This window comes from Schistocerca nitens, chromosome 1, assembly GCF_023898315.1.
Source record: "Schistocerca nitens isolate TAMUIC-IGC-003100 chromosome 1, iqSchNite1.1, whole genome shotgun sequence".
NCBI classification, from domain to species: Eukaryota; Metazoa; Arthropoda; class Insecta; order Orthoptera; family Acrididae; genus Schistocerca; species Schistocerca nitens.
The window spans coordinates 1,000,700,195-1,000,725,362 of NC_064614.1; the positions used below are offsets into that span (position 1 = coordinate 1,000,700,195).

The 25,168-nt window shown below is 43.8% G+C and overlaps 1 protein-coding gene across 1 annotated transcript in view; it reads left to right on the top strand.

The window, feature by feature from the left end:
* The window catches only part of LOC126195393 (uncharacterized), a 104,934-nt gene that overhangs the window by 52,008 nt on the left and 27,758 nt on the right, over positions 1-25,168 (top strand). Inside the window, exons 6-7 of the mRNA XM_049933989.1 lie at positions 5,108-5,161; positions 19,002-19,087. Of these exons, the coding sequence (XP_049789946.1) occupies positions 5,108-5,161; positions 19,002-19,087 (140 nt within the window). The remainder of the gene's footprint in view (positions 1-5,107; positions 5,162-19,001; positions 19,088-25,168) is intronic.

Here is a 25,168-nt window from a genome sequence, read left to right on the forward strand (position 1 = left end):
CCACGTCCCTTATTCGAAGAAGTACGTATGAAAACGGTAGCAAGCTAGGAGCTGCGAGTGGCCACGCCAGAAAGAAACATAACACATCACTCAGGAATAAATTGATTTTATTTAATAAGTAGTGAAAACTGTCATGTGGAGTCTATTTAACACGTGAAATTTGACAAACGCAAATGAATGCAATTATTTATAACAGACCAAGAAAGTCAGCAACAAACAATTGGCGATTAAAATTTGATCAATATTAATTTGAAATTTCAAATCGTGACATTGCGTCGAGCCTCACCTCACTCAGCTGGTTCTGTCTCAAAATAAATTCAGCTAACCACAGTATAAATACAGGTACAACTACAACAGACAGGAAATATTTCAACTAACAAACGTTCCAGATTTTATATATACACTCCTGGAAATGGAAAAAAGAACACATTGACACCGGTGTGTCAGACCCACCATACTTGCTCCGGACACTGCGAGAGGGCTGTACAGGCAATGATCACACGCACGGCACAGCGGACACACCAGGAACCGCGGTGTTGGCCGTCGAATGGCGCTAGCTGCGCAGCATTTGTGCACCGCCGCCGTCAGTGTCAGCCAGTTTGCCGTGGCATACGGAGCTCCATCGCAGTCTTTAACACTGGTAGCATGCCGCGACAGCGTGGACGTGAACCGTATGTGCAGTTGACGGACTTTGAGCGAGGGCGTATAGTGGGCAAGCGGGAGGCCGGGTGGACGTACCACCGAATTGCTCAACACGTGGGGCGTGAGGTCTCCACAGTACATCGATGTTGGCGCCAGTGGTCGGCGGAAGGTGCACGTGCCCGTCGACCTGGGACCGGACCGCAGCGACGCACGGATGCACGCCAAGACCGTAGGATCCTACGCAGTGCCGTAGGGGACCGCACCGCCACTTCCCAGCAAATTAGGGACACTGTTGCTCCTGGGGTATCGGCGAGGACCATTCGCAACCGTCTCCATGAAGCTGGGCTACGGTCCCGCACACCGTTAGGCCGTCTTCCGCTCACGCCCCAACATCGTGCAGCCCGCCTCCAGTGGTGTCGCGACAGGCGTGAATGGAGGGACGAATGGAGACGTGTCGTCTTCAGCGATGAGAGTCGCTTCTGCCTTGGTGCCAATGATGGTCGTATGCGTGTTTGGCGCCGTGCAGGTGAGCGCCACAATCAGGACTGCATACGACCGAGGCACACAGGGCCAACACCCGGCATCATGGTGTGGGGAGCGATCTCCTACACTGGCCGTACACCACTGGTGATCGTCGAGAGGACACTGAATAGTGCACGGTACATCCAAACCGTCATCGAACCCATCGTTCTACCATTCCTAGACCGGCAAGGGAACTTGCTGTTCCAACAGGACAACGCACGTCCGCATGTATCCCGTGCCACCCAACGTGCTCTAGAAGGTGTAAGTCAACTACCCTGGCCAGCAAGATCTCCGGATCTGTCCCCCATTGAGCATGTTTGGGACTGGATGAAGCGTCGTCTCACGCGGTCTGCACGTCCAGCACGAACGCTGGTCCAACTGAGGCGCCAGGTGGAAATGGCATGGCAAGCCGTTCCACAGGACTACATCCAGCATCTCTACGATCGTCTCCATGGGAGAATAGCAGCCTGCATTGCTGCGAAAGGTGGATATACACTGTACTAGTGCCGACATTGTGCATGCTCTGTTGCCTGTGTCTATGTGCCTGTGGTTCTGTCAGTGTGATCATGTGATGTATCTGACCCCAGGAATGTGTCAATAAAGTTTCCCCTTCCTGGGACAATGAATTCACGGTGTTCTTATTTCAATTTCCAGGAGTGTATATTGCATGCCGGAGGGTACCATATACCGCTACTGGTAATTTCCTTTCCTGTTCTAGTCACAAACAGAGCGGCGGGAAAACGGCTGTCTACAAGGCTCTGTACGAGCACTAATTTCTCTCACTTCCGTAGCCCCTAAGCGAAATATATGCTGGTGTCCAAAATTAAAGCAACAAACGGAAATTTTGCAAGGTTACGTTTATTTTTCCACAAAACAGTATAAACAGGTGATAGTAAAGTAGAAACACTGTAAATAATACAGAGCGTTATTAACTGCAACACGCATAATGGTAGACAAAAATGTTTGTATTTTTTCAACATAACGTGTTTGCTCGCACATTCTGACAACTGGACAGTGTGTTCAGTATCGGATGGGATCGCCTCTGATACCAATAGATCACCTCACAACGACTGGACATTGTGTGAATGATGTCATCAATTTCATGTTGGAGCGATAACGCCCATTCTTCCTGCACAGCTCACAAGTCTTGGAGAGTGATTGGCGGATACTAACGTAACGCATCCCGTCTCCCTAGTGCACCCACACATGCTCTATGGGACTCAAATCGGAAGAGCAAGGAGGCCCCGCCATGCGCTCAGTATCTTCCGTTTCCAAAAAATAATCAACCACCCGTGTGCTCTATGAGGTCGAGCATTTCCGTCCATCAACACGAAGTCTTGGTCCACAGCCCTGGCAACAACGGTGCATGAGATCTCAAGAACCCCTCACAGTAACTGACAGCAGTTAAGTCTTTCTGATTCACCTTAAAATCCCTGCCCACACCTTTAGGGATCCTTCTCTTTCGAAACTGTGTTCCACGTGTGCTCCAGATGCAAATCTGTTGAGAATCACTCTCTAGACCAAACCGGGACTCATATGTGAAAAGAGCATTGGCAAACTGTTAGACCGCCCTAATGGCATATTGATGGCTCCACTCTAGATGTTTCCGTCTGTGAAGATACGCAAGAGGTAAACAGACAGCAGGTGTCCAACAATAAAGACCACTCAGCTGCTGCCTTCTGTACACCGTTTCCCTCGATACAATATGTCCATGGGGTGCTGCGAGGTCAGATAACAGTTGCAGTGCAGTACTAAGGCGGTAGGATCGTGCCCGTACAACCAAATAACGATCCCCTGTTTCTGATGTGACACGTGGTCTGTCCTGCCCTGGGCTCAGGGATGCAGTTTCGATCTCTATAAATTGTCGCCTCATTCGAGAAACGAGTTACATTAAGCCATCGGACCACGTCAGTTTGCGACTCTCCTGCTTCCATTCTTTATGTGGCCTTCCACAGCACAGAATCTGTGGGCGTCTTCTTTGTGCCATACTGCATCGTCTGTGAATGTGTACACAGCGATTGTGCATGTGGGACTGTCCCGCAAACACTACCCCGCTTGACAGGTGTCCAGACGTCATTGTTGGTCTGGTTGCCCGTTGATCGAATGCCATCTTCCGTGCAGAACACGATCGTAATGACATCTGCTGTTTATGCAGTTGTATCGTGAATTAGACAAAGTACGGGGAAACAGAGGTTTGTTGATTTAATTTTGGACACCAGTGTACATTTTCGACAGTAGAATCGTTCTGCAGTCGGCTTCAAATGCCGGTAATCGAAATACCCGCAATATTGCCTAGCGAAAAGAATATCAACAAACATTTGGTTGACACCAGATGACAACGGGCAATATGCAGCTGTAAAAAAAAAAATTTGAACTATTATGTGGTTCCGTAAACTCTCTCATGTCGAGTCTGCAGCTGGAACATATCGTCATCTGGACACAATATTTCGGCGGTCCACCTGGCCGCCATCATCAGGTGGGTAATCCGTCGCGCTAACCCGCCATATATTGTATCCAGATGACGATATGTTCCGGCTGGAGACCTGAAATATGAGTATCGTGAACTGTCATACGATACTTACGTAAATCAGAAGATCACTGTTAGAATTCTCATAAACTAGAAGCGGCTGTCTCATTAAAGTGCCCAAGCAACTTAAATTAATCCTGAGTACAAAATAAATCACAAATAACCAGCTCATAAAATGTTCATAAATTATCAATAGGGCTCGAACTCGATAGAGCGAAAGCAGAAAAACCGCCCCAAATATCTCCAACAAAAACAGTCTTAGCAATGTAAACAAGCCAGGTTGGAACCAGTAAACTTTTTAAATAAAACTGCGATTAACTCAATCATAAAACAACACAGGATGTTACAACTTTGAAATTATACAGAAATTTACTGACGGAACTTACAGAATCGACATATGCGTCATTTTCTAGCAAACAACCTCAAGATTGATTCATGCAGTTGATCAATAGCCCATTCTGCTAACAGAAGCGCCAGAGCAGAGCTTCCCAGATCGGTGGATTGGCCATGAAAGGCCTGTCGCATGGCCACCTCGCTCCCCTACTTCACACCTCTGGAGTTCATCCTCTGGGGTTTCATTAAATACCTCTTGTATGTTCCTTCTCTACCAAACAATTTAGCTGACCTGAAAAGTCGAATCTACGCTGCCATTACACAGGATACACCCGATTTGCCTCAAAAAGGGTGGGAAGAATTTGATTATCGGTGGAATGTTTGCCGCATCACAAATGTAAGTCACATCGAAGAAAAATGACCCTTGACACTTTTGTGTGAAACTTGAGGTTGTTTGCTACAAAATGCGACATCTACCGATTCTGTAAGTTTTCTCAATAAATTTCTACATCATTCCAAAGTTATAAAGTCCTTTTTGACTCGTTATGTATATCACACAGAGAATCTTGCAGCACAGCGGATAGCTCCTACTAACAGTTCGTGGAGACTACACGCCAAGGTGCTCACCAGATAATTCCTGTAAGCGCCGATGACTGGTCGTGGGTTGTTTGCAAGGAGGGAAGAAACAACATTGAAAAAAAAAAAAAGGAAACTGAAAGATTTTCTCAGAGACAAACTGATCTGAGCTACATTTCCGTACCTTCTTACCTTATTATACAAGCAGTGCCGCAATAGATTTTTTTGGAGGATAATCATTAAGATGCAACCTGTAAGCCAACTCGAGAATAATTCTTCCGCTTTTGCACCGGAATGTATGATGTAATAAACGTCCTCAAACTAATGCTTATGGTTTTCGGTAATGGAACTCAGAACCGTGTCGTTCGATCAGGATTCCTACTAAAAGTGCTCTCATTCATCTGCGTAGCTTTATGCTGTTTCTATCACTTAAACATTACACTTTTGTTTGTTGTGCACATGTTGCAAGACATATCAAATCTCTGTCATCCTTTCTTTTCTTTTCAGAGATAACGCCCATTGTTCGATGTCTCTACGCCTACAAATTCCAACTTTTCCTCTGTAAGTATTTTCTCTGCAACATATATCTCTAGTCTCAAATTCTCATTGTAAAATATATTCGAGCAGATTTTGATTAACAAAAAATAAATTTGTCTATTAAGTTCAACGTATCGTATAGATCATATTTCGGTGCACATAGGTTACTTTAACTGAAAGCCATTGTTTGTTTATTGAAAATCATATTAAGATCAAAGGAACGTGTGGTTATAGCTTGCCAGCTATCAATAATAATTTCTACAGATCATGGAAGTTTTTGAGAAATAGCACTACACTCTTCCATGTTGACCACAAGGGTACAAAGAATCACGTTACGCCGACAATTTGAGCCGCATTCTACGTACAATCGACTTAGTGTGGTATACGAAACGTATAATAATGAGCAGCGAAAATTGACCAGGACGAAAATATACAATAATAGAAGAAAAACCTTTCCAGTAAACATGGATTTACATATGAGCCGTTTGCGAAACGATTGTGAATGTGTGGCTAGATATCTGAAATTTGAACGTATCGTACAAATAATTGAGGGTATTTGATGCAAGAACCACTCTAAGATCACACAGAAGAGGAAGGCATGGCCGGCAGTATCAAATCAGTAACAAGACCGATGACGCAAAATAAAAATAAACATTAGATAACAACTAAAAAGCTTCACCTTTAAAACGCTTTTCAAAAACCAGCTGGGGTCCAGAACTAGTCAAGTTATGCTGTTTGGAACAAGAACACGGTTTAACGTAGCATTAATATGACATCTTTCCCGAATGTTCGCAGCCGCAGAGAATAGAACACACTGAAAGGCGCTAAATGTGGAGTTCTGCATTCTCTCTTTCTTGGAATGACGCATATGTGTTGCTTCCATCGGACAGTAATGTTTTAAATTCAGAATACCCATTAATAAACATCATTTCTTGTCCACCATTCTACTCGCAACCCAAAACCTGCAGCAGCTCCTGAAGTGTCTGACCAGTCTGATATGCTTTCCTCCTCAGCTGCGATACTCACCGTAGACACTGTGGATCCGACACCAGTGCCGCCAGCACACGACCGTAACTGGTATAGGTCGCCCGTTTTCTGCCGTCCTCACACATTCTCATTACTGTATGGCACAGTATTGTGTATAGTCGGCATCCATGGACAAAAACGGCGTGGCAACTGGCTGACCCTGCACTGCACGAAGAGATGTACACACATCAACAATGTTTTGCATCACCCGTGTTGCTAAAGTTTACGAACCTGTACAGAAAATTGGAACACAGATTTATAAACACATGATTTCCGCCATTTCTATTGCTCATGAAAACCACACATTGCATGTTGTACCACCATACAACGCCGGCCGAAGTGGCCGTGCGATTAAAGGCGCTGCAGTCTGGAACCGCAAGACCGCTACGGTCGCAGGTTCGAATCCTGCCTCGGGCATGGATGTGTGTTGTCCTTAGGTTAGTTAGGTTTAACTAGTTCTAAGTTCTAGGGGACTAATGACCTCAGCAGTTGAGTCCCATAGTGCTCAGAGCCATTTGAACCATTTTTGAACCACCATACAACAAGACCTTCACAGGTGATGGTCCCGATTGCTGTAGACACCGGTACCTCTAATACCCAGCAACACGTCCTCTTGAATTGATGCATGCCTGTAATCGTCGTGGCATACCATTCACAAGTTCATCAAGGCACTCATCAACAGCGATTCGGCGTAGGTTCCTCAGACTGGTTGGTGGGTCCCGTCGTCCATAAACAGCCCTTTTCAATCTATCCCAGGCATGTTCTATAGGGTTCATGTCTGGAAAACATGCTGGCCACTCTAGCCGAGCGATGTCGTTATCCTGAAGGAAATCATTCACAAGATGCGCGCCATGGGGTCGCGAATTGTCGTCCATGAAGACGATGGCCTAGCCAATATGCTGCCGATATGGTTGCACTATCGGTCGGAGGATGGCAGTCACGTATCGTACAGCCGTTACGGCGTCTTCCATGACCACCAGCGGCGTACGTCGGCCCCACATAATGCCACCCAAAAACAGCAAATACCCTCCTCCTTGCTACACTCGCTGGGCAGTGTGTCTAAGGCGTTCAGCCTGACCAGGTTGCCTCCAAACACGTCTCCGACGATTGTCTGGTTGAAGGCATATGCGACACTCATGGGTGAAGAGAACGTGATGCCAATCCTGAGCGGTCCCGGCGTGTTGTTGGCCCCATCTGTACCTCGCTGCATGGTGTCGTGATTGCAAAGATAAACCTCGCCATGGACGTCGGGAGTGAAGTTGCGTATCATGCCGCCTATTACACACAGTTCGAGTCCTGGCTGCACGAAAAGCATTATTCAACATGGTGGCGTGTTGCTGTCAGGGTTCTTCCGAGCCATAATCCGTAGGTAGTGGTAATCCACTGCAGTAGTAGCCCTTGGGCGGTCTGAGCGAGACATGTCTCTCTGTATCTCCTTGATATTCGAACAACATCGGTTAGATTGACTCCGAGACGCCTGGACATTTCCTTTGATGAGAGCCCTTTCTGGCACAAAGTAACAATGCGGACGCGGTCGAACCGAGGTATTGACCGTCTAGGCATGGTTGAACTACAGACAACACGAGCCGTGCACCTCCTACCTGGTGGAATGACTGAAACTGATTGGTTGTCGGACCCCTTCTGTCTAATAGGCGCTGCTCATACATGGTTATTTAAATCTTTGGGTGGGTTTAGTGACATTTGTGAACAGCCAAGTGACTGTGTCTGTGGTACAATATCCACAGTCTACTTCTATCTTCAGGAGCTCTGGGAACTGGGGTGATGCAAAAGTTTTCTTCATGTGTGTTTATTGGCTGGCACACATGACAGGAGGTTACCTTTATAATGCCCCCGTTCTTCGCAAACGTATTGGCACAGAAAGCCCGATGCAAAGAAGAGAGGACGTGAAGAAATCAAAACTGTCTTCCTCTCATATCACTTTCCTGAAATGAACTTTTATCCGTTCTAAACCATAGGCAGTCCGTGCTATTGAACCCAATACAGTTGAAGCATTTTGCCATCACAAAATCAAGCTCGTCTAAAACAGTTCTTGCCTCTCGATTAACTATTCCCAAAGAATGACACCCCATAATGTATAAGATTTTACCGCCGTCAAATATACACTATCTGGTCCAAAATATTCGAGCATCCCTATGTAATGTGAAACGGAGCTCTGAGTGTCACGAGAGGCGGACCCGCCAGTGTAATAGGAGGCGTGCGGCATTGTCACTAAAGAAGCAGTAAGAGCAGAGTGGGTGGATCAGGAAACCTCAGAGACTTCGAATGGGGACTAGTCACTGGATGTCACATGAGTAACAAATCCTTCAGAAACATTTTAACCCTCTAAAGTTGCCCATGTCGCCTGTTGCTCGTGTGATTGTGAAGTGGAAACGCCGAGGAGCGACCACAGATAAATCATCACCTGGCAGACCTAGTATACTGTCGGAAAGAGACCGTCCGGCGTTGCGGAGGGTGACTGTAAGAAATCGCATTATATCAGTGGGAGGAATCTCTTGCGAGCTCCACAATGCTACCAGCAGTCCAGGCAGCACACGGGATTTGGGAAGGGAGTTATAAAGAATGAGGTACAATGGTCGAGGAGCTCCTCGTAAGTCACAAATTTCTGTAGTTCAGCGCTAAGTGATGGTTGGGTTAGAGTAAAGAGTGACAACACTGGGCAGTGTGTGAATGGAAACGAGTAATCCCTGGAGAACCTTGCCTGCTGTCATGAGTACTGCCAACAGTGAAGTACCCTGAGGTGGGGTTACGGTATGTGATTTGTGCTTTGTAGATAGTATGTTGTCACGTTACTGCGCTTGAGAAAACGCAAATTGCGGAAGGAAGTGAATACATTCTGCAGCATGTGTACTGTGCACAAAAGAGGAAGACATCGGAGATGATGGTTGTGTGTATCAAATGCATAGTGTATCCTACCATAAAAATCTGAGGCAACTGTTTGAGGACAACAACATTGTCTTGCCGCAGGAGAGGGTGCTCGGTGTGTGGACGAATGCTACGAAATCGAGAACTCGATTACAGCATGCTGCTTCTCACGCACCGACATAGTTACTTTACACACTGCCATGTTACACACTACAGCTTGGAGCCCTCTAGCGTCAGAGAGTTGCAAATATATAGATACGAAGAATAAAGAATGTTAGAACGTTCGCTTTAAGAGCTTTTACATAAATAATTCAGGGTTATTAGTCATTTTCAAAAAGAGGTGGAGCCCCTCCACGCCCACACCGGCATGATGGCCAACTCAATCGGTCTACTGCCATCTCTGCATAGGGGTCAGTATTCACTAAAGTGAGGTGTCGCAGGATGTGGGCACTGCGATGTTTGCGTACGTCTGGTTAAGGTTAACCATTAATACGCGCTCATCTGGAGATAGATTGGGTCGAAGTCGAACGAAGGGTAGTGGTCTGAAGGGAAGAGGTAAAAAAGTGCCAAGGCAAGAGCCAAGCGGAAAAAAAACCTCTGCGATAGTTAGGTCGAGTGGTAAGAGCAGTAGCGGATGTCTTGCTGCCTGCAATAGCTTGTGCAAGGGTAGGCTTTGTAAGTAGTGGGTATCATGCATGTCGATACCTTTGACGTTGTGCGGTTGTGTTGCTCGGAGGCTGGCGCTGGGTGCCGGTGAAGAGCTCTCTTCAGCGTCAGCAACCTGCAACAGTTAGGTTTACTATCGTTTTTGTGTCAGATACGTCGTATATCGGATGCACAGTGTAAGGTAATGTTGGCGGTTTGTTTGTGCGTCAGTGGGCGAGCTCGTCGGTGTCCCTGCTGTGGCATTTTGGTCGGCTCTAATAGCAGCTGGTAATTACCAATCAGTGTTGCTGATGTGCAGGGGCTTGTCGACGTTTTTCGTTTCTTTGTGTATGTTAGTTTACCATGGGTGGCTATGTCCTAGCTAGTAGTGTCTTTGGCCGCTTGTGCTTCCACCTGTAGTTGTGATCGTAGTTTCCCAGAGTGAGGATGAAAGTATTGTTCGAGTGTCTCGAGTTCCTGTAAAGTCGTGTGGTGTGTTTTTTGAATACTTCCTTGAGGGTATATAGGCGGTATTGTTGGTGAAGATCCACGTTGCGTGTGTAGCGTGGAGCGTTGCTAATGATTCGTAGCACTTTGTTCTGTATTACCTGCAGGCGGCGCAGTCGTGTAGGAGCTGCATATGCATATCCCCAGACTGGAGCTGCGTACGTGACCAGAGGTCTAATCAGTGTCATGTATACGGACCTCGACACCCCCCTCTTCAGCATGCTCTTATATATATGTGCATACATACGAAGTTTGTGTGTGTGTGTGTGTGTGTGTGTGTGTGTGTGTGTGTTTGTGTGTGTGTGTGTGTGTGAGAGAGAGAGAGAGAGAGAGAGAGAGAGAGAGAGAGAGTATGTGTGCATGTTAGTGTTTGTGTGTGTTTACATGTATATATCTGAAGATGTGTATCTATATGTATATGTACACATATTTGCATATTTGTGTATGTTTCTACACTGGGTGAAACAATGTTACATCTGTATTTCGTTCATTTGCAGACTAATAACTACAGCCTTCGTCAGTATCGTGCTTTTAGGATGGCTAGTACATCCAAGTTCACGCAAACTATGAGGTGTGATTGGAAAGTTTTAAGAATGGATCCGCTACTGCTTACTGTTTTGGCGGGCCTGTACACGGACGGTGGTGAATGCGTCATTGCCTTGTCCTTGAATTCCCTCTGACAGGAAACTGCATTTCCTTTATTCAGTTCGTTGTGGTACCTGGTTGAGTGAGTGTCTGTTAGGGCTTGTTGCCGGATTCTGTCTGCGTGAAAATGGACATAAAAACGGAACAATGAGTTTGTGTGAAATTTTTATTAAAACCGGGAAATCAGCTTCTGAGACTTACGAACTATTAAAAACAGCTTTTGGAGGTAATTGTATGAACCAATAAAATGTTTCTGTCTGGTTTAACAGATTTAAAAATGGCCGCGAATCATTTGAAGATGAACCACGATGCGGCTGTCCTTCCACCTCAAAAAGAATGAAAATGTGGAAGTTCGCGACTTAGTGTGCTCTGATCGTAGACTTACAAATAGGGAGATGGCTGATGAACTTAATTTAAGATTTTAGGCAGTTCAGTCAATTTTTACTGACGATCTTAACATACGTCGAGTGTCCGCAAAATGATCTCCAAAAGTGTTGTCAACTGACCAGAGACAATACCGACTTGAAGAGTGCCAACAACTGATTAATCAGACTAGAAATGACCCAGATTTTTTAAATAGGGTAATTACAGGTGACGAATCGTGCGTATATAGATATGATCGTGAAACCAAAGTGCAGTCTTCGCAGTGGAACATTCCAGGTTCACCACGACCGAAAAAAGCACGGCAAAGTCGGTCGGAGGTGAAGACAATGTTGGCGATTTTTTTCGATTCTACCGGTATTGTGCATCATGGATTTACCCCTGGAGGACAGAAAATTAATCACGAATACTACAATTGTGTCCTTGAGCGTTTGCACGAAAAGGTGCGGAAGAAAAGACCTGCATTGTAGAGGGACAGGAGTTGGGTGCTACACTATGAAATGCTCCAACTCATCGTGAAATCGTCCGCAGCTCGTGGTCGTGCGGTAGCGTTCTCGCTTCCCACGCCCGGGTTCCCGGGTTCGATTCCCGGCGGGGTCAGGGATTTTCTCTGCCTCGTGATGACTGGGTGTTGTGTGATGTCTTTAGGTTGGTTAGGTTTAAGTAGTTCTAAGTTCTATGGGACTGATGACCATAGATGTTAAGTCCCATAGTGCTCAGAGCCATTTGAACCATTTTCATCGTGAATTCTCCATCGTTGAATTTTTGACCAACTTCAAAATTCCTGTGCTTCTACAATCATCATATTCTCCTGATTTAGCCCGTGCGGACTTCTGCCTGTTTCCTAAACTGAAATTTTCTCTAAAAGGGAAGCGATTTGACTCGATTGAAGACATCCAGGCAAATACGGAGAGCGTCCTCAATACACTTCAGGAATAAAATTTCCAGGAATGTTTCCAATAGCGGAAACACCGTTGGAGTCGGTGTGTTCAGTCAGAAGGGGACTGTAGTCATGTTTCCTATTGGCATACGTTTTCGCTGGAGGCTACAGTTTTCCAGTTATTAAAGAAGAACAAATTTATATACATCACCTTTGATGCAGTAGTTGCACATGGTAACTGAAGGCGTTGCGGGTTGCGTAAAACTCATAGGTAGGGGCAGCGAAATCACCCTGTGTACAGAGCGTAGTTTGCATTACTTCTAACTATTATGTGCTGCTACGTTGAAATGGAAATAAACGCACTTCCAAGAAAGTACCACGTTTCACGCATGCTTGAAATCTGTTGCATGCCGTTTGATGGTTTGCAGCTTTAATGGCCAGCTGTGCACTAGAAACGGTAAGGGCTCGTAGCTCTCATCTGCCTTACAATTGGGGCCGCTGGCGAACGCTCGTGCCACAGCTGGGACGCTGCGACGTAAACAGCGGAGCGGAGAATGTGCGAGCAGAGTTTAGCGGGTATCGAGTGTCGGCTGCGTCCGCTGTTGGCCGCCTGTATGAGAACGGGGTCAGGCGCGTGGCGCTGCCGAAACACAGCACGGGCCGTTTGCGACTCCACTGGCTGTGCGGTGCCACAGGGGCCTTAACACGGCTAGATATTTAGTGCCAAGTATATCTTTGTATAATTTGTTTAATAAGTATATGCATTTACTGTGGCGGTGTGTGGTTCCAGTGTTCTGCCAGTTACATAGATCTCGACCATTTGTGACAAAACTGTATGCTGTATCTGATCTGAATACTTGCCGCTCACAGTCTATCGAATGAGCCACCAGAACGTATAACACAGAGTGACTCAAGCATTGATCTTAGTGAAAAAGGATCTTACTCATCACTTCCAAACTTACGGATGTCGTCAGAGATACAGTAAAATCTATCACTGCCACGGGAATGAATGCAATGAAATCTTTGGTGCCGCGCATCTTATTTCATAGTTGAACATTTGATGATTATTAATGAAGTTCAAAGCACTTAACATCTGATAACTGATTATAATAACACATCTAGGTAACAGGCGACAAATATTCTATTGTTGAGCATAGAAAGGTGCAGAGTAGAACCTGTAGAGTAATTTGTTCTGAAACGAAATTGCTACGTAGTCTTCCTTTAATATTGTGGAGTCTGTAAGGTAAATATTAAAGGATACGTAGATCCTTACTGTCGCCTGACACGCAGTTGCATGGCAATATGTGACGGTCACAGTCTTCTTTTAGAGAAAATAAAAATAGAATAAAAGACCTTGTTGAATATCTAAGTTGCTGCATTTTATGATGCTAGTAGCAAATGTTTTAAGAACAAAATTACTTGCTGCTCACTACAGCACTCGCAAGAGTTCCTCTGAAGCCTATGCTAATGAGATAACTGGGTAATTTTTCGTAGTGAAAGTGCATTCTTAATATGTGCGTTACGTATCGTCTACCGCTTGCAAAATCGATAAGCCACAACGTTTTGAAGTTATCATTCGTCGTAACGGCGGCCCCTTCGTCAAAAATGGTTCAAATGGCTCCAAGCACTGTGGGTGGGATTTAATATCTTAGGTCATCAGTCCCCTAGACTTAGAACGACTTAAACCTAACTAACCTAATGACATCTCAAACACCCATGCCCGAAGCAGGATACGAACCTGCGACCATAGCAGCAGCGCGGTTCCGGTTCAAATCAAATGGCTCTGAGCACTGTGGGACTCAACATCTGAGGTCATCAGTTCCCTAGAACTTAGAACTACTTAAACCTAACTAACCTAAGGACATCACACACATCCATGCCTGAGGCAGAGTTCGAACCTGCGGTCGCGCGGTTCCAGACTGAAGCGCCTAGAACCGCTAGGCCACGCCGGCGGGCCGCGGTTCCGGACTGAAGCGCCTAGAACCGTTCGGCCACAACGGCCGGGTGCCCCTTTGTCATTGTGTTCGCATTCACTCTTGTTCGTAGTCATTATACGCCTATGGTGCGATTCGTCTTTGGCAAGGACGCCCGTGTGTGGTTTTTTATCTTTAATTTATAATTTTTAGGACATAGACGTTGTCTGTCCATATTGTTGGGGTGTTAACATCCTATAGGGCTTAATAAGTCACATGTGGTCAGTACCTCGTTCAGTCCAAGCAGCTGAAAGAACTGGAGAACTTGCGTAACGGCCACGGCCTCTGCCAAAAATACTGATGTTCTGAGCTAGCGGTTGCCACCAATGTATCCCGGTTCAAACCACACTAAGCGATTAAATTCCGTTTAACACAAATCCTCATTATTTAGTATAGTCATGACTTCATGAGTCCCGTCGCGAATTGCTCACCTAGGCCAACCTCTTCATCGCAAAGCAGCACTTGAAGCCTTTAGGCGCTATAGCTCTCACTCATTGACGTCTTAACACAGATTCTGTCATTCTCTCCTTCCTCCTTGGCAACGCTTTCCGTGTGTTGCTGTCCTGACAGGTTCTGTGGAGAACTTCCTTCTGTAGTACCACTTCTTAAACGATTAGATTATCTTCTTTTCCTGCTTCCTCACAGTCCATGATTCGCTTCCGTACAACGGTGGGTTCGGAAGTACAACGTCGGAATTTTACCCTAACAACTAAGACTCATGTGTGATACGACTTCTTTTGATCAGCAATACCGTCTTTACTTGTGCTAGTCTTGTTTGTATATCTGCCATGCGCCTCCGTCATGTGCTACTTTGCTTCCTAGATAGAAAGATTCCTTCATTTCACCTCCTAAGTGGCCCCAATTTCGATACGTTTCTCGCTAATCTCATTTCTGCAACTCTCAATTAGATTAATCTTTCTTACTCACCCCGACTATCAATGAAATCTAAAAAAAGACACTTTGCATCACAATTGCATCACGTGATTAAAATATTACTGGATTGCGTTACAAGCGTTTTAAATGATCATTTGCCGTTGTAACACTTAACTATTAACGAACGGAATTATATATATTTCATAAATACTAATCTGATACTTTCAGGAACCTTCCAGAAGGTAGAACGTAGGAAAAGTATTCTATATTACCTTTAAACATCTCCTTTTCTCACCGCTAGAGTTTTTCAGTAATAGTGATAACAATTATTACTATTATTATTATTATTATTATTATTAAACGACACCTGAGAGGAAACTCTTACAGTCAGAAACCTATCAGAGTCGCGTTTGGACTCATTGTTGGCTACGTCGTTTTTCTCTAATTCAGAAACCTCTAGAGAGTCCAATTCCGGTGTTAATTGTTGTTGTAAGTTTGTAGCAGTACAAAGCCATAGCCTTAAGAAAATTGTTTCCCCGCAACATATTCACACGCACACGAATAGTGAACTTTTATGAGACACTTTTCACCGTCTGAGACAGCGGAGTGCTGAAGGTGCTGGACTGGCTCTCGTGAGGTAAGGTCACGTCTTCCAAGTCTACACTGACGGGACAATAAATATTAATCCCCCTTGTTTGCTTTCTTCCATCATTTTTCTACCGGGATACACCTACACTTCTTCCACGGTTTTTTTCGTGATTCCACCACTGTCTAGCATGGCTATTTTTTCGCTATGATTTGTAGCTTTCTTTAGTTTACCGTATATCTGAAATTGAAGATGAATGTACAAAAAGTTAACGTGCTTTAAATTACTACATTAATAATTAAATAAAAATTCATGAAACCGTCAGCTATGTAACCCCGCACATGCGCCAGAAAAAGTATTTAGGAAGCTGATATTTATAACCATATAAATATTTCGAAATGGATTTTCATTTTGGGTCAAAATGTTATTTGTCTCTTTACACTAGAACTGACAGCTACGAATGTTGGTGTGAAAGTAGTCACTTCGTCATCAAAGAGGAATAAGAAAGTTCGAGAGTACCCCAACTCAAATAAGGGATCATTGGACACAGTCTGTCCAAGTCTGACAACCATCAACACGTTTGTAATGCATAAGTCGTGGTTCCAATACTGAAAGACAGTGAGGTAGGCAACTGAAGCAAGGCGGAAGAGGACTTCAGGCTCTTCCGTGATTGCATGAGTTTGCCAGCTGCAGTACGATTGTCTAGATAGTCACTGACTGACAACAAATAAAAGTAAAAAACAGAAATTAGTACGTAGAAGAAATGGTCCTTGTTTGCCATCAACCGTTGTAGAAATGACTAGAGATGCATTAGTGCTGTGACCAAGTGACCATGTTGCTAGGCTTGAAAAAGTGCAATTATAAGAAGTATGGGTTGTCACTGAAGGTTGTCGAACACTGAGGGGGACTACGAAGAATGAGATGTGCTCACATGAGACGTCGTTATCAGCATTTGACGGAATTTGAAAGGGGCAGCACTGTGTCTCTGTACGTGACATACAGATGTAATCGTGCAATACTCAGGCATGTTGGGCGTTGGGGTGCGACACTGGCTCGATGTTGGACTGGATGGAAATTTAGGGGAAGTCATAAGAGTCCTAATATGAAGAGACAATAGCCATATTGAACGAAATTTTCACTCTACAGCGGATTGTGCGCTGATACGAAACTTCCTGGGAGATTAAAACTGTGTGTCGGACCGAGCCTCGAACTCGGGACCTTTGCCTTTCGCGGGCAAGTGCTCTACCAACTGAGCTACCCAAGCATGACTCACGCCCCGTCCTCACAGCTTTAATTCCGCGAGTACCTCGTCGCCTACCTTCCAAACTTCACAAAAGCTCTCCTGCAAACCTTGCAGAACTAGCACTCCTGGAAGAAAGGATATTGCGGAGACATGGCTTAGCCACAGCCTGGGGGATGTTTCTAGAATGAAATTTTAGACCGGTCCGATGTGCACTCACAATTGACATACATGTAATGGATTCACTAAGCAACTCCATAGAATCCCACACCGCTGATCTGAGACTAACAAAAACTGTACTACCGTTACGTCTTTCCAAGCAACAGCTAATACAGAGCGATGGCGTACCAAGGAAGCATAGACTGCTAGCGACAGGAATCGCATCATTTCCAGCAATGAATCTCATGCCCATACTGACAAGATTTACAATCACTTGCAAGTATCTAGGTACCATGAAGTGAGGACATCTTCCGCCATTGTTTTGGAAAGATGTTTACTATCTGATCGAACATATTCGGACAGCCATATGTCAGGTGGAATTCACCGATAGATGTCGCGACAGGTGACCGCCCAGTATGAAAGAAGGGGTCTATGTGTTTTCAGTAGAGACGCAGTAACAGCAGAATGGGTCGCTCGGGGGAGCTCAGTGACTTCAAACGTGGACTAGTCATTATACAGGGTGAGTCATTAACTACTGTCACCTAGAATAACTCCGAAAGTATGATAGTAGCTGAAACCTTTGTGGGACAAATGTTGGATGGGACAACGGGGGTCATAATAAGACGTTGGCTTTTTTGTTGCTAGGTGGGGTCCCGTTAGAAATATGAAGGTCAACTTTGTTTTTTTAAATCGGATGCTGTAGTTTGCTACGTAGTTTCTGACAGCGGCTATCGAATCGAATCCACTGATGTGCAACAGTAAGGTCTTTGAAGGTCAACGAAGGTCAGAAAGGTGGCATGAACGTTCATTGACAGAAGGTGTTCGAAGTGATGACCATTGGAATCAGTGCAGTGCTGCACTCTTCTTATCATGGATTGAGTGGTATTCCTTATCACATCGGCATTTATCGAAGCACGTGATCCGACAAATAGGTCTAAAATTGATTACATTATCCCTTTCTCCACTTTTATAAAGGGATATCCCCTTCAAAATCAGTGTTCGTCTTATCCCAATGGTGTGTAAAACTCTATAAATACAGGACCAGCTGTGTGGCAGTATTCCGAATTTAATTGTTCATTTCACTCAATTCTGTAAACATTTTAAAAAAATTACATAACTTCTACGTGAGAGAAGTTGCGTTTCACTCTATATCTCAGTCTAAAAGCTTAAGGTTTTTCTGTTAATGAGGATATTTCGGCAGGTGATCCATATCACTTCCCAGATGGAACGCAAAACGAACAGCAACTCATAAATTATAGATTGCAGCGATCAGTCGTCCTTTTTAAATTTTATTGTGCAGATTACGATTTCGGCTCGAAGCTAGCCATTTTCAATGCACTATTACTTCCGCTCAAAGCATGTAATGCCTGTTGGTCGGGCTTAATCCACAATTCATTGAATACAGTATTCAATGAACTGTGCATGAAAGCATGGAAAGGTCCGGCTGCCTTGGTGCAGGTCTTATTACATTCGACGCCACATTGGGCGACCTGTGCGCCGAATGGGGATGAAATGATGATGAAAACAGCATAACACCCAGTCCCTGAGCGGAGAAAATCCCCGACCCAGCAAGGAATCGAACCCGGGCCCGTAGGACGGAAATCCGTCACGCTGACCTCTCAGCTATGGGGGCGGACACTGTGGATGAAGTCCGACCAACAGGCATTACATGCATTGAGCAAAAAATAATAGTGCATTGAGAATGACTAGCTTCTAGGCGAAATCTAGATCTGCACAATAAAATTTAAGAAAAGGATTGGTCGCTGCAATCTATAATTTACAAGTCAGTATAACAGTCACTGAGAGCAACAGGTTTCCGAAATGGAAGGTAACCTGAGCAACTCTTATTCCAAATCGAGAACACAAAGAAAAGGAAAAGCATAAAAACTGATCAGAATTTGAAAATTATCTAGCCATTACTCCGAAGGTGAGTTACTGTGATGTGTATGTTAAGTGCAGACTAGTGAACATGCTCCTACTGTAATGCAATTTGTTTTCCCTCCTTTCTTCACCCAACATCTGTCAAGTTTAATAACATATGCTAATTTAACGGCCTTTATTTTCAGCGAAGGAGCAGCAGTACGTCTTACACGGATGGACAGGAGTGTTGCTGATTATCTCCGCTTTTTTTCTGTGGCTTGGTATTTTCCTTGTAAGTTTATTATCATCATCATCATTATTATTATTATTATTATTATAAAAAATTATAAATGCAAATATTTTTATGAAACTTACAGCACACAAGGCGCTATTTTCTTTTCAATAGTTCTTCACTGGACTTTGTATGTCTCTACATATTGAAAAATCATTCATCCAACTACTTCCGCCAAAATATTTATTCCAATCTGTCTTCTTCTACAGTTATTACAAACTTTAACTCCCTCTGTTGCTATCGAAATTATTCCTTGCTTTACTAATACACGTCGTATCATCTTGTCGCCTCTTTCTTTCGGTGTTTTCTGCGTGTCTCGTTCTGCGCTGATTCTGAAGAGAACCTCTTCATTCCTTATCGGTTCACTTCATTTTCAACATCCTTCCATGCGATCACCTCACAGACACTTGTGTTCTACATCTTTTCGGTTTTTTCTCAGTCCATAATTCCCTATCATACAATTCTGCGCTCCACGCGTATATTACCAGACATTTCTTCCTCAAATTGAGTCCCTTGTTTGATACTAGCATAGTTATTTTTGCGAGAAACGCCCGGTCTCCTTGTCTGTAATAGTTGACTTCTCATGTACTCCTAGCTTCGTCGGTCATGTGTTATTTTGCTTCCTAGATAGGAGTAATTCTTAACATGGTCTACTTCGTAATCACCAATTTTGATTCTAAGTTTATTGCTTACCTCATTTCATCTACTTCTTACTTCTCTTCGATTTACTTTCAATCTGTATTCCCAATTCATTAGAATTTCATTCCGTTCAATATGTCCAACAGTTCTTCTTCAGTTTCACCGAGGAAAGACATGTCATCAGCGAATCTTATCGTGGATATCCTTTCACCCTGAATTTCATCCCATTCTTGTAACTATTTTTTATTTCTGTCATTGGTTCTGCGATGTATATAGTTTGAACACTAGTGACGAAAAACTACAATCAGAACGTTTCGTTCTTGGTCTTCCATTCTTAATGTTCGCTCTTGTTGTACACACATACGGTACACTACTAGGTCAAAAGTGTGCGGACGCCCCTATGTAATGCGCCATAAACAACTAGCTGTCACAAATGCCGACCCGGCAGGATGAAAAGAGGTGGGGAGTATTATGTTGTCTGTACAGAAGCAGTAACAGTAGGAGAGCTCAATCACTTCAAACGTGAACTAGTCATCGGATGTCAGCGGAGTAATGCATCCATCAGGGACATTTCAGTCTCTCTAAAGCTGCCCAAGTAGATTGTTGGAGGTGTGATACACGAAGGAGCAACCACAGGTAAGCCGAGACCAGGGAATCGTGCGGTAGCGTTCTCGCTTCCCGCACCCGGGTTCCCGGGTTCGATTCCCGGCGCGGTCAGGGATTTTCTCTGCCTCGTGATGACTGGGTGTTGTGTGCTGTCCTTATGTTAGTTAGGTTTAAGTAGTTCTACGTTCTAGGAGGCTGATGACCATAGATGTTAAGTCCCATAGTGCTCAGAGCCCCCTCCCCCCCCCCCCCCCCCCCAGGGAGATCTAGTGCACTGGAGGACAGGGAGGGTAGTTGTAAGAAATCACATGAAATCGGAGGAATTACTTTTTGGTTATAAAGTGCTATCAGCAGCCCAGGTAGCACGATAACTGTGAATAGAGAGTTTAAAAGAAAGGGGTTCGAGCAGCTGCGCAAAAGTCAATAATTTCTGTAGCCATTTCTTAGAGACGCTTGAAGTGGTGTGAAGAGCGACGACTATGGATAGTAGACGACTGAAAATGAGTAACTGAGAGTGACGAATCATGTTAGGCCCTGTGGCAATCCAGTGGAAGGGTTGGATTTGGCGACAGCCAAGTACAAAGTATAGTATGGTGTGTTTTCCATGGTTACGGTGTATTTCCCTTATTTAGTTTAACAAAACGCTAAATGTGGAAGCATATGAACAATTTTTGCAGTGTGTTGTACTGCATACAGTACAGGAACAGTTTGGAAGCAATAATTGTATCAGGATGACAGTGTACCCTATTATAAAGGAGCATCTGTGAGACGATGATTTGTGGAAAATAACGTTCCTGTAGTGGATTGGTCTACCCAGAGTCTTGACAAGAAAGTAATGGTACACCTTTGGGCTGGGGTAGAAAATCGACTTCACTCCAGACCCCAGTGTCCAACATCACTACCATTCCGGTTTCCACTCCTGAGGAAGGTGGGCCGCTGGCCCTTCTCAGAATTTCAGATACCTCATTGCAAGAGTTCCCAGTAGAGTTACAGTCATAAAAAAGATGAAGGGTGGACAGACAGAATATTTACGTTCATTAATGTCTGGATACGTTTGGTCGGATAGTGTATACTATCCCTCATTCTCCATAGCTCACTCCTATTTTTCTCGAAACCTCTTGCATCTTTTCAACTTCTCGAACGGTTTTTCTGTCAACGTGTCTCTATTATTCTTATGTCTTAGGAAGCGCCACGTCAGAATGACGGGTCAGGAAGGCCAACTGACCGTCATCTGTCAGATGCTTGACCTTTTTTTTGTTCTTCTGTATATTATTCTTGTTGGCTATTTGGACGATCTGTTAAACTGACAGAACAATAGTTCTGACACTTACCTGAACTTGGTAACTTCGGAATTGTGTGGACGATGTTTTTCCGAAAGTTTGATTGTATGTCCCCTTTATCATTCATTCTAAACACAAACCTTAATAGCCATTTAGATGCCGCATTCCTCAATGATTTTAGAGATTCTGAAGGGATATTATCTTACATTAATGCAAGTCTTTGAAAGCTCGGTTAATCTCTAGCCCTGGGTCCCCTATGTCTTCAATATCGACTCCCATTTCGGCATCTATCACGTCTTCATAGAGTTCCTACCCATCGTAGCGACCCTCAATGTACTCTTTGCATCTGTCTGCTTTCTCCTCTGCGTTTAGTAGTGGAATTCCGTTTGCACTCTCGATATTGACGCCTCTGCCTTTTCTATTACGCTGAATCACTCCTTCCGAACCATATCCTTTTCTGTCTCTTCCCATTTCTCTCACAGCCATATCGCCTTGGCTTCCCTGCACTCCCTGTATATGTCGTTTCTAAGTGAGTTCGGCCTATATTGCTGTACTACTATCATTCTCTGCGAAGTTTTCTATTTCCCTCTTGCACCCGTCAATTGAAGTACTTCTTTAGTTACCCAAACTTTCCTCGTAGTTAAATTCCTTGTACCCATATCTGTCTGTCCAAACTTCTGCGTGGGATAATCCTTTTTTGAAGCGTTCATACCTCTTCAGATGAACTGCATACTAGATATTTTCAAACTTATCTCATCATTCCTTAGTACTTCAGTATCAAACACCTATCCACATTGATTCTAGCGACGATTCTCTTAAACTTCAGTCTACGCTATGACTACTACATTATGATACAAGTCTACATCCGCTCCTAGGTGCACCTTGCAACCAAGTAACTGACCTCGGAATTTCTGTCTTACCATGACCAGCTGGACCCATCCTGTATCTCCAGCCATCTTTCCCGAATTCCTTCTCGTCTTTTGGTTTTTGCTGTATTCGCTGTTACTGGCTTAAATATATTGCAGAACTCAATTAGTCTGCCCCCTCTCCTCACTCCTACTACGAATCCCATATTCTCCCCTAAACCTTTCTTACATAACGTCCCCTATTACAGCGTTCCAACCCATAATGGTTACTAGATTTTTACGTTCTTCATATCATGTGTATTTTTGAGTCATCAGTCTTCGGACTGTTTTGGTGCGGCCTTCATGAATTCCTCTCCTGTGCCAACCTTTCATCTCAGAGTAGCAGTTGAAACATACGTCGTCCATTACTTCCTGTATGTATGTGAGCCTGCCTTCCTCTACAAGCTTTAAGCTCTATAAGCACGAAACTTATTTCCTGAAGTCTTAACAGATGACCTATTATCCATCCCCTTGTCAGTGTTTTCCATGCATTCCTTTCCTCTCATAATCTGCGCAGAGGTTCCTCATTCCTTATCAGTCCACCTTATTTTCAACATTTATGGCACCACATCTCAAGTGTTTCGACTTTTTCTGCTCGGGTTTCCCCAAAGTCCATGTTTCAGTGTCATACAATGCTGTGCTCTAAACGTAAATTCTCAGAAATGTCTGCCTCAAATTAAGGTATATGTTTGATCCAGTGGACTTTTCTTGGCCAGGAGAGCCGCTTATGAGAGGGCGAGTCTGCTTTTTATGCCATCCTTGCTCCGTCCGTCATAGGATATTTTGTGCCCTAGGTGCCAGCCGAGGTGGCCGAGCGGTTCTAGGCGCTACAGTCTGGTTTAAGTAGTTCTAAGTTCTAGGGAACTGATGACCTAAGAAGTTAAGTCCCATAGTGCTCAGAGCAATTTGAACCATTTTGTTCCCTAGGTATCAGAATTAATTAACTACGTCTACTTCATGGTCGTCAATTCCGATGTTACGTTCCTCGCTATCCTCATTTCTGCTACGTCTCCTTACTTGCGTCTTTTTCAATTTACTTTCATGCCACATTTTGTACTCACTATACCGTTCATTCCATTTAACAGCTACCGTAATCCTTTTTCTCTTTCACTGATGGTAGCATTTCTGCTACGTCTCATTACTTTCTTCTTTTTGCAGTTTACTTTCATGCCACATTTTGCACTCATTATACCGTTCATTCCATTTCACAGATCCCCTAATCCCCTTTCACTTTCACTGATAATAGCAATGTCGTCAGCGAATCTTACGGTCGTTATCCTGTCAACTTGAATCTTAATCCCATTATTGAAACTTTCTTTTATTTCCGTCATTGCCTCAAATCTACACGCTGAATATTAGGGGCGAAAGGCTAAATCACTGTCTTATACCCTTTTTAATACGAACTCTTCTATTTTGGTCTTCCAGTCTTATTTTTCCCTCTTGGTTCTTGCACGTATTGTATATTATCCGCCATTCCCTACTGGGTATCTCTATTGTTTTCATAATTTCAATCAACATGCACCATTTTATATTGTCAAACGCTTATTCCAACTTGACAAATCATATGAACATATCTTGATTTTAGTACAGTCTATCAACCGCAACGTCAGAACTGACTCTTTTGTGTCTTTACCTTTTCCAAAGCCAAACTGACTGTCATCTAAAAGATTATCATTTTTCTTTTCCATTCTCATGTATATTATTCTTGTCAGAAACTTGACTACATGAGCTGTCAAGCTGATAATTGTCGCATTTTCAGGCTGATATTCTCTTCGGAATTGTGTGGATGATGTTTCTTCGAAAGTCTGATGGTGTATTGACAGTCAAATACATTTTACACACCAACGTGAACAGTCGTTTTGTTGCCACTTCCCCCAATGATTTTAAAAATTCTTTTAAATATTTGTTCCATCTGCCTTACTTGATAGTATGTCTTCCAAAGCTCTTTTAAATTCTCATTGTAATACTGGATCCCCTATCTCCTCTCTGTCGACTCATGTTTCTTCTTCGACTACGTCAGCAGACAGGTCTTCCTCCTGGTAGAGTCCTTCAGTGGACTCTTCTCACCCATCCGCTCCACATCTGCATTTAACAGTGGTAATTCCATTGCACTCTTAGCGTTATCGCTCTTTCAATTAATTTCACCGAAGCCTGTTTTGACTTCTTTATATGCTGCGTCAGTCTTTCGCGTATTCATTTCTTTTTCGATTCTTCATAATTTTTGTGCAACCATTTCGCCTTAGCTTCCCTGAACTTCCTATTTATTTAATTTCTAAGTGACTAATATTTCTTTCTTCCTGAATTTCACTGAACAATTTATTTCCTTCTTTGGTCAACCAACTGAAGTAGTTCTTCTGTTAGAATGTTTCTTCGCAGCTGCTTTCCTTATATCCCTGTTTTTCATTCCAACTTGTGTGATTTCAATTTTTAGAGATGTTTATTCCTCTTAAAATGAATTACCTACTGACCAGTTCATTGTGGTAGGACCTGTAACGTCATATAACATAGAGTTATCTCTTCATTTCTTTCTTTGTGTGTGCCACTTCTTTGCGAGGTGATTTTCCTGACTTGTATCTGCTCCTGTGTACTTACAAAGTAATATCCGATTTCGGAATCTCTAGCTGACCATGATGTAATCTAACTGCTATCTT